This window comes from Lynx canadensis, chromosome B4 (assembly GCF_007474595.2).
Source record: "Lynx canadensis isolate LIC74 chromosome B4, mLynCan4.pri.v2, whole genome shotgun sequence".
Classification (NCBI taxonomy): domain Eukaryota; kingdom Metazoa; phylum Chordata; class Mammalia; order Carnivora; family Felidae; genus Lynx; species Lynx canadensis.
In genome coordinates this window covers 72,909,614-72,930,524 of record NC_044309.1, presented here as the reverse complement: position 1 = coordinate 72,930,524, position 20,911 = coordinate 72,909,614, and the positions used below count along the sequence as shown (strand labels likewise).

General features: G+C 40.8%; 1 protein-coding gene across 5 annotated transcripts in view; it reads left to right on the top strand.

The window, feature by feature from the left end:
• SLC38A1 (solute carrier family 38 member 1) overlaps window positions 1–20,911 on the top strand; it is a 70,349-nt gene that overhangs the window by 31,860 nt on the left and 17,578 nt on the right. For all 5 annotated transcript variants that reach the window (XR_003970335.1, XM_030322399.2, XM_030322402.1 and 2 more), the window contains 3 exons: window positions 18,115–18,188; window positions 19,830–19,922; window positions 20,229–20,310. Coding sequence is in view for 4 of the 5 variants with exons in the window: in XM_030322399.2 (XP_030178259.1) it covers window positions 18,115–18,188; window positions 19,830–19,922; window positions 20,229–20,310 (249 nt within the window). In the remaining variant the exon portion in view is untranslated. The remainder of the gene's footprint in view (window positions 1–18,114; window positions 18,189–19,829; window positions 19,923–20,228; window positions 20,311–20,911) is intronic.

Below are 20,911 nucleotides of genomic sequence, written 5' to 3'. Positions count from 1 at the left end.
TATACACTATTGTGTTAATGAATTTCTTCCTCCTCTTTCCCCTTTTTACTCTTTCTGGAACTACTCCCCAGATTCTGGACCTTTCTGGACTTGTCCTCTAATTTTTATTCTTTTCTTAAATTTTCATTTTGATAATTTTTCTCTGTAGTTTCTGGAATATGTGTAGTTTCTGGAAAATTTTTTCCCAGCTCTTTACTGAATATTATTTCTGTTATTATTTTTTTATTTACAGGAGCTTTTAAAAAATTCTTGGAATGTTCTTTTTTGATATTCTATTATTTTCTTTTATGATTTCAGTGTATTCTCCAAGGATTCTAATGACAGTTTTCCTCTTTTACGAAAAATTTTGAACATAAAGTAGAAAGAATAGTATGAGATTCCCATGTTCCCATCATCTCCTGGCCTCACTTATTTAATCATCCACCTCACCTAGATTCTCTCAAAGCAAATCCCAGCTCTCATATCATTTCATCCATAAATATTTCAGTATATTTCTCATTATATATATATATGTGTATTACATATATGTATGTATTACATATGTATACATATGTGTATTTATTACATATATATATGTATTGCATATATATGTGTGTGTGTATATATATGTATGTATGTATATATATATATATACATACATATATAATGGACTACTAAAACATAACCATAATAGTTGTACCTAAAAATTATCAACAGTTCCTTAATATCATCAAATAGCCAAACAATATTTGAATCGCCCGTTTATCTCATTTTAAAAAAACCAATTGGATTTTCCAAATCAGTACTCAGATAAAGTCCATATAGTGCAATTGGTTGACATGTGTTCTAATTTCTTTTAATCTATAGGTTCCCCCAATTCTCTCTCTCCTTTGTATTCTATTCCATATATTTGTTGAAGAAACTGGGCCATTTGTCCTATAGAGGTCCCACAGTCTGAATTGTGCTGATTGTATCTCTGTTGCAAGTTCATTTTTGGTTTGTTTGTTGGCTTTGGACTCTATCTTTCATTTTGGAATCCTTCCTCAGATATCAGGTGGTCCTTCTTTGTCTGTTATATTTAAAAATAAGGGATGGGGGAAACCAGCCTAATTCAAGCCCGGCACAGGTGAGTGGGAGCTTGTTGGCAATAGCTTCACTTAAAAGGGTTGTCTACAGCCCTTTACTTGGGGAACCACCAGTGTCAGTAACTCTTTCGCTGTTTCAGATTGCCCAGCATCTTCCTGTCTCCTGCCGGAGGGTCTGAGCATTTCTGCCATCTTTCTGGGAACCAAGGTGGGGGTAGGGCTTGTGGTGAATATCTCACTTGCATGTGTTCACCGAATCCCAGCTTTCATGACAGTACCCACTCCCCAACAAGTTGTATTGAGTCCCTCACCCAGAGACCTATATTTTATACTTTCTAGAGAATGTATCTTCACATATATACTTCTGCCAGATGGAGGGGGAGCAATCATAGCTTTACAGAACAGGGGCCTGGTCTGGGGAATCTCACTATCTCTTGAAGATCCCCTTTATTCTAGCTCATCCCTTCCAGTGTTCCCTATTTCCAGTAATGCCCTCAGGGCCTTTTGAGAATTCTGTGGTGAAAATTAGATTGGTCTTGGCTTTCTCCACTGCTAATTTAAGGTTCAGCTTTGTCTGCTTTCCAGTTCTGAAATTTTGTTATTATTGTCCTCTCATGCTCTTAGGAGGGAGCAGGAGTAAGTTCTTGTATTCAATCTACCATTCCTAGAATTCAGTTGACTTTTAATTATAGTGATTCAGGGATAATTGATCTTTTGTCTCATGACTCTTTAGTTTCCAACTGAAGCAAAGAACTGGAAAAACTTGACTCTTATGGTTGCAGGAAGACTTTCCCCACATAAAATTATTATAGATCATTTGGTTATTTGCAAGATGCATGAAAAGCGGGCGCAACAAATCATCAAGTGAAAGCTCACGGAGGTAGCTGTATAAAGACCCAAACTTAAAGTTTTTCACAAAATGTAGAACAAGGACTCACTCTGTGTGTTGTAAAACCAGCTGCTCCTACAGCTGCTCAAAGCCAAGAAGCAGTTGGCAGGATCAAGATATTTCATCTGGTACAAGGCCCTGTTCCAGACTCATATTAGCCAACATGGAAAAAGAGTCCAAGCCTGTCCAAACTTCTTTAGAAAAGCAGCCGGAAGGCTCCTCCGAGTCTCCCTGAGGCTGGGTGCGGAGCTCTTCACTGGAGTCATCTGAAAACTTGCGGGAGTGATTTCTTTTTCTTGGATGAGTTTGGGGCTCATTTTTTTTTTTTTTTGACCTAACCATAATGGCTGTCATCCCTGTTTAACACACATCTGATTCAGTTGGATTCGGTGAACTCTGCCCTGTTGTAAGAATACAGTTCAGTTTTGTGTTTTCCTGAATTCTGAAGCCCTATAATTCCATCTGAGGAACAGGAGGTATGGGAATGGGGAATCTCAGCTGACCGTTGTTCTGACAGTAGGTGTTCTCTGTTGGAAACAAAACGGGGCCGTACCCAGAGGCAGCCGTTTGGGGATGTGCTGAGGCACAAGTATCTCAGGGTAAAATGCACCCACTGAATTGAGTTTTCCTAAGAGTGGTTATCCTAGGAAAATGCAATGGGTGCTGAAGAATCTTCCACCGTAACTTCCTGTTCTACCACTGATTTTTTTTTTTTTTACATAGTTTCTCCTTAACTCTGTCATAGCCAAAGTGGCATCAAAAGTAAATATTGGCATGTAAGAATGGCAGGTTTTGTTTTTATTTCACTTTACCGTCTCCCTCACTCTGGCCCAAAACGGGAAAGTTACATTTCTAAAGATATCTATTAAAGGCATACATTATATAGAAAGTTAATGTCTTTAGAACGTATCATCTCATAGTAGTAGGTAAATGAGAGGTTTATTAAACTACACAGAATCTGACAAAGCAATAAATGCTTTATGTTTTCCCATAACTTCTTAGCAGGTGTTATTGTTTATTATTATTTTAATAATGTAGCCCTTAGGTATAAAACCACGAAAAAGAAGAATGTAATTCATGATACTTCTGAGAGCTCAATGATGTCATCATTTATTGTAAACAGTGCGTTTTTAAACCATCTGTTTGAAATATAATTCTAAAACAACATAACAATCTATGTAGACAATAGTTTAAATTTTATTATGGTTCATTACAACTCCAGACTTTTTTGAGTCTTGTTTTCTATTTTCTATGGCTGTAAGGATACAAAAGATAAATAGCTAAAAACACTTTGAAAAGTGGCACGCAAGAAGATTATGTACTGTTCCAACCTTATAGGGCTGCTATGAGAGAGTGTGTGGGTGTGTGGGTGTGGGTGTGTATGTTGTGAGTGTGTGTGTGAGGGAGAGAAAGAGACGAAGAGAGTACCAGTAATGTAACACCTGGTATTCAGTAGCACTATATAGTAAGTATTTGCTGAAGTATTAATTAGGTAGTCACTAAATAACGGTTAACATTTATTGAACACTATTCTACTTGCCATATTATCTCATTTAATCTTCATCACCAGTCAGAAGTATTAGCTCCATTTTACAGATGAAGTAACTGAGGCTTAATAACTACTTAGCAAGTTGGGGAACCAGGGTTCCATCCAGGCTTTCTTGACTCTAGAACCTGTGTGATCTAAAACTATATACTATAAAACTAAAACTATATACTGCTTGGGTGCCTGGCTGGCTTAGTTATTAAAGTGTCTGACTTCGGCTTAGGTCATGATATCATGGTTCATGAGTTCGAGCTCCACATTAGGCTCTCTCCTGTCAGCACAGAGCTTGCTTTGGACCCTCTGTCCTCCTCTTTCTCTGCACCCCCCTCTTCTCCTTGTGTGCTCTCTCTCTCTCTCTCTCTCAAAAATAAACATTAAAAAGAAAAAGGGACAAAACACTATACTGCCTTTTAGTGATGCCTCTTCCATAACCAAATTTGCATTATTACTGTACATCACAAGAGAAATTTTATTCTTATCAATAGATACTAGCAAGTTAATATTTTAGCTTTAAAATCACTTTGTATAGGAGGGCACTTGTTGTGATGAGCACTGGGTGTTATATGTAAGTAACGAATCACTAAATTCTACTCCTGAAACCAATACTATATGTTAACTAACTTGAATTTAAATAAAATCTTGGAAGAAAAAAAAAATAAAGTCATCTTGTGTAATCTGTCAGTATTCCTGGATTATTTTACTGTTTCGAAAAGAACCATTGTAATGGAAATAGTTCTGTAATATCAAATGCACCAAATTGTAGATCAGCAGTGGTCAAGTTCCTGGTCACAGCCAGTAAAATATATGCCTAAAGTATATTATAAAACCAATATAACTTCTGAACTGCTTCATATTTGTCATATCTACACCTGACTTGGTCTCATGTGGCTATTTAAGATTCCCCACTGTCTTCGTGAGCCCTTGGATTTAATTCCTTCCAAAGATTTAAATTTTCTTCCTGAGAATTAAAACACAAGTACTAGCAATGTCAGATGACGCCAAGTCCATTATTAGGGAATTGCTTACATAATCATAGTAGTTCTATAAAATAAAATACTAGGCTACTATGTCAAAGAGTAAACTGGATTTATATGTACTGGTGTGGAAAAATTTCCCCGGAATATTATTATGTGAAAAAACCTGAATGCTGGGTGGAAGTGAGCAGAGAGGGAGACTGTATACGTATATACCCTACAGACTAGTTGGGAGGGCACATAAGCAAGCTGTGGACAGTGGATACTTCTGGAGAGTGACACGGGGTCTAGGGTGGAGCAGAAGTGCAAAGTTTACACTCTTTGTATTTTCTTTCTCTCTCTCTTTTTTTTTTAAAGTAAAGTTTATTTATCCTGTGAGAGACAGAGAGAATGCTAGTGGGGGAAGGGCACAGAGGGAGAGAATCCCAAGCAGGCTCCAAGCTGTCAGCACAGAGCCTGATGCAGGGCTTGAACTCATGAACCATGAGATCATGACTGGAGCTGAAACCAAGATTTGGATTCTTTTTTTTTTTTTTTTTTTTTTCAACGTTTATTTATTTTTGGGACAGAGAGAGACAGAGCATGAACGGGGGAGGGGCAGAGAGAGAGGGAGACACAGAATGGGAAACAGGCTCCAGGCTCTGAGCCATCAGCCCAGAGCCTGACGCGGGGCTCGAACTCACAGACCGCGAGATCGTGACCTGGCTGAAGTCGGACGCTTAACCGACTGCGCCACCCAGGCGCCCCGAGATTTGGATTCTTAACCAGCTAAGACACCCAGGTGCCCCTGTATTCTCTTTTCTACCATGTGTTTTTGGGGGACGAATCTAGTTGGAAAAAAACCTTGTGTTTTAGAGAACTTAAAACCAATGCAATAAGGCTTTTTTTCTTCCCTCTTGCCTACAGAAAACTTGAGGAAAAACAGATTTTCAGTGTTGATGTTTAGACCACGAGAGCGAGAATAAGCCGTTAGTGCTGTGATACCCGTTCCAAACTATATTTTCAACCCCATCTCCCTTTAGATTGCCTCCCTTTCAGCTACACTAATCCCCTTCTTTTCTGTAAAGGTCACCTGCACTGTCCTCGTCACCTTGATTTTTTCACCTCTCTATTCCCATGCCCGTCTCTGCTGCTGAATGCCAATAGGCCTGTAAAGCCCAGTTGGATGCTATCTCCAAAAATGTTTTCCTGATCCTCCTACGTGCAGGGGAAGCTCTCCCTCTCTTGTGTTTCCAGTGTAATCTCTACCTTTCTAATTACAAGTATTACTTCCATTAATTAGGCATATATTTTACCTTCCCAATTGAACTCTGAGCCCTACAAGAGCAGGACTAATGTCTAATTCTTCCTTGTTCAAACATCCCCTCTGCCCCGACAAGATCTAGAATAGTTGCTTGCATATAAGATGATGCTCAATGAATGAATGAATGAATATATAAGAATTAGATTTTGCAAAACAAAAAACAAGGCTTTAGGGCAAAACAAGGGCTCTCATAATTATTGCAGACTTATCAGAGGGAAAATATCAACCAAAACCCTTAGTTCACCCTCAAATTTGAAATGGGCTTTGGAGATGTAATGATAATAACAAGGTTAGCACGGGACTCACCACAAGTGATTACTTGGTTACTTTCCTGGGATTGCCTCCTTCATGTGAAAATTCTAAATAGTTCAGAGGCTGTTAAATACTGTAAGAGGTTGGTATTGCGTTGCTAAAAGGGCATTTGTTGTTAAATTGCTACTTGCAAAAAGGACAGTAATTGTCATTTTTAGTTTACAGCAATTACCTTCACTTTGTGGTTGAGTGTTTGCCTCAATTGTAGGTGAATTCTCTCTGTCTATTTCTTAATATTTACCTTTGTGGAGCGTTTTTTTCATTATCCTTCCACCAAAAAGATGCAACATTGTATTACCTATAATTACAGTGTTTACAAACATACCAGTAAATAGCCATGCCAGTAAGGGTAAATCTAAAATATAAGGATCTCTGTAAACCAAGATCAGACTTCCAGGGGCCTTCGCCTACATAAAGGAAGACAGAAATGGAATTGGAACCAGAGACCCATCAGCACAGTGCCCTAAGTCCTGTTCATGTCTTATAGGTATTTCATCATTATTATCCTGTCACCAAAAATGGGCTTCTCCTGATATCAGGAGGCTTGCATAAGGCTTACATAAGTGCCTCAGCATAGCTCTGAAGTCTGCATCTTTTCCAGCAAATTCTATGAGGTCGGGTGAGATTGCAGCACAGCTTCACAAATATGTACTCTGCACGTTCAAGAACCGCCATTGCTTTGTTACTTTATGTAGATTCCCAAAAGTATGAATCACACTCGCCAAGAGGGTCACTTTGCTCTTAGCAGTAATGAAGATGGTCTGTGTGGCTATTTATCAGGTTCTTCCTTGTAAATGTTAAGTTGTCTTCCCCTGTGCGCTCCTAAGCCGGCAGTTCTTTGCCTCTTGAGGAGAGACGACGCTGGATCTTGTGATATAAAAATGATGCGATTAAAGAGGAAGTCAATAGGGAAGCCCTGCTCTTCCAGTGATCCTGGGAGGCCCATCCGTATAGTCACATTCATCTACCCTCTTGTCAATCAGTTACTTGTTTTTAAAATTCTTTGAGTTATAGTCACCGTTCCTTAGAAATGATCTGAAGAGAAAATTGTTGCCCTTCAGCTGGCAGGGAAAATCACTGGCATCAGAGCCTCTTGTTTGGGAATAATAATGCTGGAAGGGGAGAAGTGGCACATTCAGGCTTGCCAACATTTGAAATACATGTAGAAAGGACAGTGGCAGTGCCATTGAACTCTATTGAAATGCATTGGATTAAGAAGCTTTTCAGAAATAGGGAAATAGGAAAGTGGTTAATGTTGTGCTTAAAACGAGTGCCTCTTTTCTAAACGGAGAGCGTTGGCAAGCGTAGGAGAGGAGTCCCACCCATTGTTTTTAAAAGTTGAGCAGTTATGCTTAGTTGGTGAGTCATCTAAGATGTGTCTGATAAGGGGTTCCGAGAAGGCAGTTCTCGGGGGCCCCAGAGAGGTGGGCGTGTGTGCGCAGCGCGCGGGCGCAAGAGCATGTGCGGAGAGTGGGCTCCGTCCTATCGACACTGAGTTGCACCTGCTGTCGGGCAAGGACGAGGACCCAAGGAGAAGAGCATGGCCTCTATTTTGTAGCACTGTGTTTTTCGTAGCCTGCAAGAGGCAACTTAAGTGTACTCTCTAAGGTCTTACCGGTGTTAATACCTCCATGATGCACACGGCCTTTTCGCTCACTTTCCTGGGTTGCAGTAGCCCAGATGTGTATCCGCACTGCAGGTCAGCATAGTTCAGAAATTGGGATTTCCGAGTTAGCTTGAACTTTTACTACTCAGAGTGGTAGTTGGTTTAGTAGAGTGGAAAACCGTCCTGGTGTGGGCCAGTTAGTTTTGCCTTGTTCTATGACCACAAGCTTCACCTCACATCAGGTACCTCGTATCAGTGATCTACGTCTATACCCAGGGGTTGGCAAACTACAACATACTGACCAAAACCTCTTTTGACCTGCAGCCTCTTTTTTTTGCGTGGCTTGCTGACTGAGAATAGCTTTTACTTTTTTTAAGAGTTAGAAAAAAAAAAGAAGCTAGTTATAAAGTATACGTGTGTCATGGGATCTTTAGAACAACCCCTAGTTATCATTCCTGTTTTATAGGTAAAGAAACTTAAGACTCACGAGGCTAAGGAACTTGTTAGGATGACAGTGTGATTGGTGGTGGGGCTGAGGAGGGAGGGGAACAAGCCCCTGGTGTAGTCCTCTGAACTCTTCCATCTCTCCTTAAATGTGAATTGTTACCAAGGAAACAGAATAATGGGGGGGCACCCGGGGGCTCAGTCTATTTTGGGTCTGACTCTTGACATCCGCTCAAGTCATGACTTCATGGTCATGGGATAGAGCCCCACATAGGGCTCTGCCCTGAATGTGGGGCCTGTTTGGGATTCTCTCTCTCTCTCTCTCTCTCTCTGCCCTTCATCTGCTCACTCCCACATTACAGAACAAAGAAATAAACATTAAAAAAAAAAGAGAGAGGGGGGCGCCTGGGTGGCTCAGTAGGTTAAGCCTCCGACTTCGACTCAGGTCACGATCTTGCAGTTCATGGGTTTGAGCCCCATGTTGGGCTCTGTGCTGACAGCTCAGAGCCTGGAGCCTGCTGGGGACTCTGTGTCTCCCTCTCACTGCCCCTCCCCCTCCCTCCCTCCCTCCCTCCCTCCCTCTCTCTCTCTCTCTCTCAAGTGAATAAACATTAAAAAAAAAAAAAGAGTAGGAAAGTATGAATGAAGCTCCAGATCCACCATTCCTGCTGGAGTGGAAGTCCAAAATACCCACCCAAAACAGCACACACCTTTATTTAATGGTTATATGGTGTTTTCTGTCACTCAGGAGATACATTTTAAGAATGTGATAAAGAGGGCATCACTTTGAAAAGTAAGGATCTAGGTTTGAGGGGAAAGGAAGCTAGTTATTCTTGTGGAGTGGAAGAAGAGGAAGGAGGACATGTCAAGTTATAAAGGGAGAGCTCATAAAACCCACAACCCCCTCTAAGGACTGGAGGCAAAAACAGGAAGTGGTGGTGGTGCACAGTTTTCTTTCTTACCAGTACAGCTTCCTCATTTAAAGTCAGACCTCCTCCTAAATTTTTTACCTCTTAAAGCACTAACTAAACCAACAAGTTCTATCTGCATACCTCTTTTCAATACTTTTTTTTTTTTTAGGATTATACTAGATATTATTTGATTTGGTCATCAGTGAGACATATTTCTTTCATTAGACAAAACAAAATACTTAACCAGCAGTGAGGTTAGTTTAAGAGCAACTTTGCACCAATTTAGACTTACCTATGAGGAAATAAATGGAAGGAATTGTACAAAGAATTTATCCCTGCCTGTTCCTGGCTCAGCCTTTAAAAACCATCCCTTTCATTCCCTAGTTTAATGTGTAAATATTACAAATAATTGCATGCTATCAGACCTGGTGTGCTGGTCCTCTGCTCCTTAGAATGTTGAAAGTCAATCAGGATCTAATGATAAAAAGTGCACTTTGGGATTGAATATTTACATTTTTGCTTCTTTTTCTTTTCTTTCTTTTCTTTTCTTTTCTTTTCTTTTCTTTTCTTTTCTTTTGTTTTCTTTTCTCTTTTCTTTTCCTTCCTTCCTTCCTTCCTTCCTTCCTTCCTTCCTTCCTTCCTTCCCTCCTTCCTTCCTTCCTTTTCTTTTTCATGTTTATGTATTTAATTTGAGAGAGAGAGAGCAAAAGAGAGCACATGAGCAAGAAAGGGGCAAAGAGAGAGAGACAGGGAGAATCCCAATAGGCTCCATTCTGTTAGCCCAGTGCAGGGCTCGAACTCATGAACTGTGGGATCATGACCTGAGCTGAAAAAATCAAGAGTTGGATGCTTAACTGACTGAGCCACCCAGGCGCCCCTCTGCTCCTTTAAAGTATTTTGTGAGCTCTTTAAATGAAATAGGGACAATATTAATGAATGACCTTGGGGGTTTAAACAAATGCAACTCTTCCCCCTCCCCCACAAAAAAAGTTTCGAATAATAATACTATCATTTGAAATATTTTTCATTTTAATACTATTACTGTAAAAGTAAGATAATCATTAAAGACCATTTTGAAAGTACATAAAATAAATTAAGTGTAAAGAAATCACCTAGAGTCTCACTGTTAGAACAGGCTCTGGTAACATTGTGGCGTATTTCATTCCAAGTTTTTTTGTCTTTGCTTAGGTTTTACCTTTTATTTTTTTTTTATTTTTTTTTTTAACGTTTATTTATTTTTGAGACAGAGAGAGACAGAGCATGAATGGGGGAGGGGCAGAGAGAGGGAGACACAGAATCCTAAACAGGCTCCAGGCTCTGAGCCGTCAGCCCAGAGCCCGACGCGGGGCTCGAACTCACGGACCGCGAGATCGTGACCTGAGCTGAAGTCGGACGCTTAACCGACTGAGCCACCCAGGCGCCCCAGGTTTTACCTTTTATACTCTCATTCTTCTGTGGACATTTGACTTTGGCAGACAATATAGCATAGTGGGTAAGGACTTTGGAATCAGACTATGAGGGTTTGGGGCTCTGATGCCAGCTGTGTGACCTTAGACAAATATTTACCCTCTCTGAACTTCGATTTCCTTATCTGTAAAGTAGTAATAGTACTACCCATAAGTGAAATATTTAATAAAAAAAGGGCTTAGTGGGGGCCTGGCATAGTGGAAATATGCTAAATTTATTATTGGTAATGATCAGTGAAGTGTTTTAGTAATTATATTGAGTCCCTATTAAAGTTCTAGGAAATGCATTTGTATACAAAAGATAATTTTGAATTTTCCAAAATATTTAAAATTTTCACTGAATTAGGGACTCAGACACCTCATTCTTCTCTCCTCACTTTCAGGGATGTCTCCTTCCATCTGGGCTCTCATTAAATAGACAATCCTTCCTCTTGTCTCCTTCTGCTGGCATGCACCACCCTACCTCTGCAGTTACCCGCCGGACATCCTACTACTGACCACAGCCCCCTCCAGTTCCAGGCTCCTCCCTTGGATATTGCCACTGTGCCTGTCCTCTACTGTCATGGAGAACCTCTGGACTGTGCTGCTTTTCCTGTCCCATGTAGCTGTCACAAGCCCTTCACTTGAAAACCCCTCTCTTTCCCACACGCTAAAATTCCCTTCTCCACTGGCTCTCTGTCACACTAGCTGGAAACCCCCCGAAACTGAGCTCTATCTAACCACACAGATGGGTAACACTTTCAATTCCTCCTCAGTTGGGTTCTCCATGCTGCCCAACCCTTCCCTCATCCCCAGCTAGCGCTCTGCTCTCTGTGTTTTTAAATCCTTACTCACCTCATTTTGATACTTCCCTTCGGAGGAGTTGGCAGGGAGGGGATGGAAGAGTAGGGAGAGTTAGTGGAGATTAGAGATGAGGGAAAGGTGGAGAGGGGGAAGACAGGAAGGGGGAGACAGTTTGGAAAGGTAGGACCAAGGGAAGGGGTAGAAGAGAGTGAGGGAGAGACCAGTAATAAGGATAAGGACTGGAAAAAGATGGCGGGCCAGAAAACAATATGTTTCCTACAGTTTGTCCAATTCCCTTGTATTGGAGTTTTAAATTTTCTTGTAAGTATTCTGCCTCAACCAGCTTACATGTCTCTGAGTTTTGGAGAGAGGGGCTGTGGATTTGGCGGGAGATGATGGTAGGTAAAAGCAAGACTAACACTAAAGACTACTTTTCTTCCAGTGCTGGGAGTTTTTATATGGACTGTTCTAGCCATGAGGACAGTAAAAGTTTTAAGCTTTTTTAAAAAAATTAATTAATTTTGAGAGAGAGAGAGAGAGAGCGATCAGGGGAGGGGCAGAGAGAGAATCCCAAGCAGGCTCCACATGGTCAGTGCACAGAGCACGATGTGGGGCTCGAACTCAAAAGGTGAGATCATGACCTGAGCCAAAATCAAGAGTCGGACGCTCAACCGACTGAGCCACCCAGGTGCCCCAAAAGTTTTATACTTTTAACCTGGTTTAGAAGAGGAAGAATTAAAAAGTGTGGTGAGCCTCAGATCCTTTTGGAAGGAAAGAGACCTGGCTGGGGGGGTGGGGTCGGGGGGAGAGGTCTGGCATTGAAAATCACTTAAAAATATACACGTTGGTCAAGTAAGTGATGCCCTAATGCCCTGAGGAAGTCGACCAGACCTTGCATTCACACTGAGAGCCAGTCAGTGTCCCACGGGAACAATAATGATTCAGCTGTAAATGCTTCCCTTCACTGCAGTCTCACCTGGACAGCCAAGGGGTCCGTGTTACAGCTAATCACGCTGTGGTGCTGGCATGGCCCCTCACCCAGACAGTGTGGCAGGCGATGCGGCACCAGTTCAGCGGTTGTGAGAAACAGAAACGCTGAATGGTGTATGCCACAGGGCCAGAGCTTGCGGATTTAGATACGTGCTGGACCAGCAGCATCCGCAATACCTGGTAGCTTGGGAGAAATGCAGAATCTCAGGTCCCACCCCAGACCGACTGAGTTAGAACCTTCATTTTAACAAGATCCTAAGGAGATCTGTATAGAGCATTAAAGTCTGAGGACAGCTGCCTTAAACTTTGGCAAGGGAAGAGGACAGGGAGAGTAATGTGGGGAGAGTAATTGGGAAGGGTTCCCTTATGTTTTAAGAGGAGTGGGTGGGTCCTGGAGGAGTTGAAAGCGCTCACCTGCACGGCAGCCCTGAACACCCCCTTCTGCACACCCCCATCAGTGCTATTTCTGGATCCGCAGCAGTGACTGCTGCCTCATCTCCACCTCTTTCCAGGGCTCTGGTGCTGGGTGGGGAGTGTGTCATATGATTTCTTGTTATTCAGCTAGGCTTTTAAAAGATAATCTCATCATCCTTAAAGTGATGTGGCGTTGGTCCTTTGTTTTGTTTTGTTTTAGGTATAGTTTATATACAACAAAATTTTCCAATTTAAAGGATAGGATTTGATAAGTTTGCCCAAATCCAGTTGTGAAATCACCACCACAGTCATGGGGTAGAACATTTCAATTGCCTTGAATGTTTTGGTTCCGTTTATTCTCATGGTTTTCCATTTTCTAAGCATACAGTGCTTTAAGAAATGAAATTATTATAAGGTCACCCATGTAATCTTTGGGTAAGTTATGGAAGAACAAAGAATTACTGTCTTATCAATGTGATTCAAAACAATCAATAAATGTTTTTGAAATAGATGTTTAGATGTTACTGTTTAAGGTAGGAGTCAAAATTTTCTTGCACCAAATACAGTAAATATATCGTGGACCATGGAGAACAGTAGTATCGCCAGAGAACTAGAAACAGGCAAGTTTCATCCCAGCTTTCAGAAGTGGTAAAAAGTAGATCCCAAGTAATATTCTAGGGCAATTTATTAAATAGCTTGTTTATGTGCAAATACCGCAGAAAATATTGCTCCACAGAGGCCAGTAGTGTTTTCCTAAATAGTTGTGTTAAACTAGCTTCATCTTTTGAGACAACAGTGAACTAGTAGGTTACAGGACTGTCTTAGGCAAAGTGTACCTTGATTTTAGCAGGACATTTGGCATAATCTCACATGACTTACAAATGAGATTCTAATATTTTGTAAATGCACTTATTCTTAGCTAAGAGTGTGCTTCGTTTGGTATTGTATGTAAACAGGCAAAGAGGATAGGCCATGACTCCAAATTAAACTGTCATGGCCTGTCCAGTAATGGAGGAACATAATAAAGCAATGAAATAAAAAGATTACTTGGGTGCTTGGGTAGAGGATGGATCATGGGGGCAAGAAACAGGAGACAGATAGAGACTACTGTAATTGCCCAGAAATTATGGGTGATAGTGACTTGGATTGGAGTAGTGGCCATGGAGATTGGGGGGAAAAAGCATATGGATTTAGGATATGTTTTGGAGGTAGAAGTGATAGGACATTTGCCAGTGAATTAGGTATGAGGGATAAGAGGGTAGATAAAAGATCAAGGGTGACTCCCAGGTTTCTGGCTTGAGCAGTTGACTGGATGGTGGGCCATTTTCTAGATGGTCTTGTTCTATTCAAAGTTGGTACCAGTGACTTGGATGAAGGCAAATTCAAGATATGAAGCTTGATGAGGTAGTTGGCACATAAGGAGAAAGGATCAACGATTCTAAAAGATGTCACAAGACTGGAAAGCTAAAATGTAGTGGAAATAAGTGCAGAGCCCTGCACTTAGCTTTCAAAAAAAGTACATAGGATAGAACCAGGAAGAGTAGCCTAATAGCAGTTTACAGCAGAAGCTCAAGAATGAAGAATGTGACATGGCCACCATAAAAACAAACACTGAAATAGGTTGCCTTAAAGAAAGCATGATGTCCAACTCAAGTTAATAATCTTAACATGCTTTGTACTGTTGGGCCCGAAACTGAGGTGACAGCATTGTGCTTTTCTTGGCATACAGCCATTAAAAATTACAGTGGAGGAACTGGACCATGACTGAGATGTAGAGCCTGAGCACTCCATCACAGGACAAAAGCTGGAAGAACTGGAGAGGTTTGGGTCAAAGGGTACAGTCTTAAAATGAGTGCCCATCAGATGGACCGTTTGGTGGGAGAGGGTTTCAAGCAGATTCAAGTAGGTTTACAGGATGAAATGAGGACCCAAGGGTAGAAATAGCAGCGGTAGTTTCAGCTCAGCCTCAGTTCCCGTGCATGGCACTTTCCAGAAACACGATGGGTTGCATATGTGTCCCCTGTAAGATAACTCTATAGATCTGGATGTCTGTGTGTTGGATGGAGCATAGATGTTTCCTGTGCTGGGTGCAAAGCTGGACAGGGTGGCCTCTAAGCTGTCTCCCTGATCCAGGAGTCTAGAATTGTTTCCTAACAGGCCTCTTTCTTCTCAGGGGACACAAACTCTCCGAGGATGTCCCCACACCATACATATCTTCAAAGTGTTAATGACACAAGGGTTCTCAGAAGTTCCTGACCACATTCTTAACAAGAGAACTCTCCTGCCACTGCTTCCCCAGTGCCCATGTCCAGCCAGTCACATGTTCTGAATCCCCTTCTCTTCAAGGCTAAACATAAGACTGAAATATCAACATTGACAGCTCAGTTCCTATTGCTGAGGTTTAGTTCCCACCGGAACACCTTTTTCAGCATGCAGCTTTTGCCATAACCATGTTAAAACTTTTGGTCAATATGAGAAGTGTGTCTAGATATCCACATGAGACGAAAACAATGCATCACATGTTCCTCTCAGAACACGAATTCCAGCTTATATTTCTCTTCCAACAAACCACAACTGTATACAAATATCTAACTGGACAAACAGAGGCACAATCACAATGCTCAAGACAGGAGAAATGTTCAAGTAAGTCATTACATTCTCTCCCAACTCATTCTTCCTACTCTTGTTGATGTTATGTTTTGTGTCTTTGACATCTCTGGATCCCCTTACACTATTCTAGGATCTATGACAGCCAATTATACAACTTAGTGTTTCTAAGAATCTAGACAAGAAGGTGTCCTTCTCTAAATTTTAATTCTGTGAATACCACCAGATTCTCTTACAGCCTAAAGCAGTCTTAACATTTTACATACAGAATTTGTCTCTTATGACCTGATAGAAAAAGGGCTTTGTTTTATGTTAGTTTTCAGTTTTCGAAGGGAAGATTTATATTTTGGGAGGAATGGAGAAGATAGTCTTAGAGACTAGGTGGTTAAAGGCAGAGGTTGTCAGGATCTTACTACAGGTCCTTTTGTGGGGGTGCAATGCTATGTCTCTTAAACATGGGAGTGGGAGGGTCGTTTCCTTCACCATGGGAGGACCTCGCTGTGCTGCTGTTCAGTGTGGGGAAAAAAATAGGTGAACTCCCTGCTAATATCTTCCCTGACCAACACTTTTCTCCCACTTGCAAAAGAAAAAGAGGTGATAGGAGTTTATGAAGAAATCCTTTTCTTCTTGCCAAGGGCCACAGGCCAGCCGAGCATCACCTACAAAGAGATTCAACCAAGTAGAACATGTTAAGAGGCAACCATGTGTAAAAACCATGTGGTCCCAGGGGCTACTTAGCTGAGTAACCGATGTTTCCTGGATAATGTTTCTTTTGCTAATAAATACCCAGTTCTTCTAGGCTTAGGGCCTTTGGTTAATCATTATGTAGACGTTGGTAAGTCTCTCGCCTGCTAGGCACATAGTTCCTGCAAGGCCATGCTCTTTACTCATTAGCCTGGGGCTCAGTGGCAATATCCCCTCTCCTCCCCAGGTCAGTTGCGGGAGAACAGACTCAATGGGGGACATGTCGGTCACTCCATGGCGATTCCTAAAATGACATCTATCCTGTCCCCAACTGGAAGTCCATGCTATTCTGTGTCACACAGAATTTCTCTGTGGCTTGTTGCATGCTCATGTAGGAGTTGCCAGTGTGTGTTCAGTGTCCCAAAAAGTATGAGGGAGCTCTGAGTGAATTTCATAGCTTGCTTCTTTAAAATAAATATTGTTTATCTCTTCAAGATGAAAGAAAAGTCATACCACAATTGTGTCCTATATCTTCCTATCTGACAGAGCATATAAAATCATGTTCCATTACCATATCTCAAAACTACTGGATTGGTTAATAAATGCTTGCTCTCAGTTTCTTGAGAAACTATCTATTTCTCGAGTCCCTCAGCCAGAATAGATAATAAGGGACTTACCCTCTTAATCACCCTCCTACTCAAGGATCTTAGCTAGGTCAATCTGTGTCTGAATGCACTTTCTTACAATCCTATCTTAACCTAAATTCCCCTTTTTATTAGCTGGTCAGTTTGGTCTTCACCCAAAGTGTTAGGTTTTTCTATTATTTCTCCCAGTGTTTTGTTTTACCTCTACTGAGCTCTGTCCCTCTTTTATGTTTTGTGGCCAATCTCTGGCATTCCATCTATTTTGCAGTTAACCATTCTGTAGTCCCCACTTATCTCCTGATGGCCACACTGCACACAAGAGAAGCAAACTGCCATGAGAGATATAAGACAAGAGAGAGCCACAGAGCTGTCTTTCTGCCTGGGGCAAGGGAAGGCACCCAAGGAGGTGACATCTGAGCTGGGCCCAAGGGCAGTGGTTCAGAGGGTGTGCAAGGTGGGGGAAGGGTTGGGAAGAGAGAGCCCACACATGATGTGCCAAGTACCTCTCAATGGCACTTGCTAGAAAAACCATTGCCTTAATTACTCAAACGTTGAATCAACTGCAGTAACGTATTGTTCTAAGGTTATATTTCCCTACCTCAGGAAAGTGAGTGGTTTCACTACGGGGACTAGAATTTTTTTCTTTTTAGTAAATAGGCTTTATTTTCAATTACTAAATATGAACCAAATGATTCAGAAATAATCTGTGTAATCTCCTGCATCATTTTAACTGTGCTTTTTCTTGAGGAGGGTTTGATAATGAGCCGGATGTACTAAAACAAAAACATGAGGTCGTCATTCAAAAAAGTCTTTTTATTTTTCTTATCAAAGTTTTCCCATCAGTTAAAAGAAGTGCTTTTTCTTTAAGAGTAAGGTACCAGGTGCAAAAAAAAGTGGATTATCTTTGTGGTCCAGTGTATAGATTCAAAAGTAGCCACAGAGTCATTAGAGTAATTAGATGAAAAGTACCTTAGACATCATTGAGCCTGTGTCTATGCTATAGGTAAGGAATCTAGGGATGGGAGAAATTGAGCAAGTTGCCTAAAGTCACATGGTCATTGACCTAGGAGTCACAAAAGCCTTTTCCTCAGCCCCCACCCTCACCCTATCCCCTCACCCCTTTCTCACACTTTCTCACTCGGATGTAAGGGAAAGTGCATCATAGACCATAAAAGCTATCTTTCATAATATTGTTTGAAAGTCATCTCAACTGAAATGACCTCAGAGAGCTATTTAGACTTTGAATTATGTAGGGGATTTGCACTGTTAGGGCTACTCTGATTCTAAATAGCAGTTCTTTATTGGGTAGAACATTTTTATTCAGGATTTTAAAGAGGGCATGACTAATAGTTCCCAAAATTTGGGTGCTACTAACGAATAGTGTTAACAATATAAACAAGCCTTTGCCCTTCTAAAAAATGTAAGGTCAGAGTATGTTCTTTTATAGTTATTACAAGACTTATTTTCTTTGCTTTAGGATACTTTTGACTTCTGTGACACTGCTGTCTATATATTCAATAAACCTTCTTTTGATCTGTTCAAAGGAAACAGGTAAGCTGATAATACGTCTATTTTGTGAAAGCCAGGGTACTGTGAACAAATGATACCCTCCCAGTTCAGCCACTGATTATTGAAGAGCACTTTGGCCTACAGTCACTCGAAAACCTCTAGTGGTATTTACCCAGAGAAATAGATACAGCACCATAGAAATTAAATTGTCATGAACATTGAGAAAATAGCGTTGCCATTTAAAGTGAACCCTCAATTATACCTGTTTTTCTAGTTTAAGATGACTCCATGTGAAAGGCTTCAGTTTTTCCTTAGTTCTTTGTAAATTCAGAACAAGGATCCCATGTTTTGATATTATAACCTTCACGATTTTAAAAGTAAACAGAGCTTTCATTCTTTTTTTGTGTATATTCCAAGGAGAAAATGTTACTCCCAAGGCAACGTGGGAGCGAGGGTACTGTGGAAAGGCTCCAAGTTCTGGGCAGTGTCCTACCTGAAGTGTTTATTTTCTATTCCTGGGACGAATGGATTCTGTTTGTAATACTCTGACTTTTACATTGGCTAAAACCACATTGGCCAGCTATTATTGTACATAGACGGCTCCATTTAACTGGGACATTTTGTAATAGATGGAGGATCTACCATTGTCTAGTTTAAACACCAGTCTTATGAAGGATTAAACAAAGGTTTAATTATAGTCTGACCCATATTGCTTTCTGTAAACATTTTGAAAACATGAGCTGAACTGTCATAAAGAAATATAAACATGTTTTTTTAATGAATGGTTTAACAGTTTAGTATTTACTGAGATGAGCCAGTTGAACACTTAAGGATTTTGCTGTAGCCAAATTATTCTTTTGACAGATTTATCTATTGGTCTCTTTTGTGAGTGGCATATCTTTGAAGTAAATTTTACAAATGATCAAAATTCTGGTGTTGACTATTATGTTTCTAAGTTTGTTACTCTATTTAGGACACATGAGGCATTCATGGAATATTATTAAGATAATTCCTTGTTAGCCTAATCAGTTCATGTAATTAATTCAAAAGGAAACTTTCATCCCAGTCATCAGGATTTTTATTTATTTATTTTTTTTTTTCAACGTTTATTTATTTTTGGGACAGAGAGAGACAGAGCATGAACGGGGGAGGGGCAGAGAGAGAGGGAGACACAGAATCGGAAACAAGCTCCAGGCTCCGAGCCATCAGCCCAGAGCCCGACGCGGGGCTCGAACTCGCGGACCGCGAGATCGTGACCTGGCTGAAGTCGGACGCTCAACCGACTGCGCCACCCAGGCGCCCCAGGATTTTTATTTTTAAATCAAATCTTTATTTTAATGATATGCACCAAACCTGAGAATGAGGTCAGAGTAGGAATTTCCCCCCAGTAAAGTAGGAAGACTCTTTGAGATAGTCAAAAATAAGCCTTACGACCTAACAATTTAAAGTGGAATGCTTTTGTAGCCAACCTGAAAAAGGAGAAATAGTGGTCATGTCTGACATTTTAAAATGTCAAGAGGTTGCAACACCTTAACCCTTGCAAAGCCATAAAGGCCATTTGTGTAATTTTGAGAAAGACACAGAATAACTTGGGGAATAGTCAATAGAATGATGAAATCTTGGCTTTCTTTAGCTTTTAGAATGCTGTCATTTCTTGTGTCCTCAACTATGATTTTTAAATAGGCTGCATGGTTTATGAGAAGCTGGGAGAACAGGTCTTTGGCACCACAGGGAAGCTCGTAATCTTCGGAGCCACCTCTCTACAGAACACTGGAGGTAAAAAGAACTCGCTTTTCTATACATAACTTTGAAGTATGTGAATATTATTATCTTTTCTAATTCTGGTGGTTGGGTGGCCACATGAATTTTAACAAAATGGAAGCAGTGTCCTTCTCATTGCTTAAATGGCACATGGAAAGTGAAGCAGAGAGATCACTTACTCAAAACCAAGTATACTGAGTATCTAAAACTGTCTTTGTGTCCTATTGAAGGTCAGTGTAAGAACAGGCTGTTAGCCTTTTATGCAGCCTGCAACGTGAGCCTTAGTATCTCCTTTCTAAAAATGTTCTCATCTTCCTCTAGCAATGCTGAGCTACCTCTTCATCGTCAAAAATGAACTACCCTCTGCCATAAAGTTTCTGATGGGAAAGGAAGAGGCATTTTCGTAAGTTACGGACCATTTATTTTCCTTTGTGAGATAACTAAAATATTTTTAACTTAAATGTGGACTGACCAAAGTTTGTGTCTTCTGAAAATCGCAGAAACCCTAGCTTTCCCTAGGTTGTTTTTCTCTTTCTTCCTAGCTCCAACAAATTTCCCTGGGGTTATGTAAATGAAAGAAGCAGGGAAAGCTATTTGAATATGAACATTTAAAAGGTAGATTTATCTGTCATGCTGCAAACAATAGATGCTACATCTCCCCAAGCGCCTAAAATCTATGTCTGGTTTCTAGAAAATAGAACAGATAGGGAGTATTTTTAACACAGAAGTATATTTAACACAGAAGTGGAACATGGAACAACATGAAGACCCTAGTCTCTGTCTTGGAGAGCGAAATTTACATGAGCCAACTGGAAAACGCTACAGCTGCACCTGACATATCCCTTGTTTTGACTTCCTCTTTGACTGCTCTTGTTAGTCTTAGTTTCTCTGTTTTCTTTCAAGGGAGAATCCTAGAAGCCAGAGTTCCTAGTGGTGTAGCACCAGGGCTCAAGGTCAAGTACAGGAGATTAGGGAGAAAGCAATGCCTACCTGTGGTGACTTGT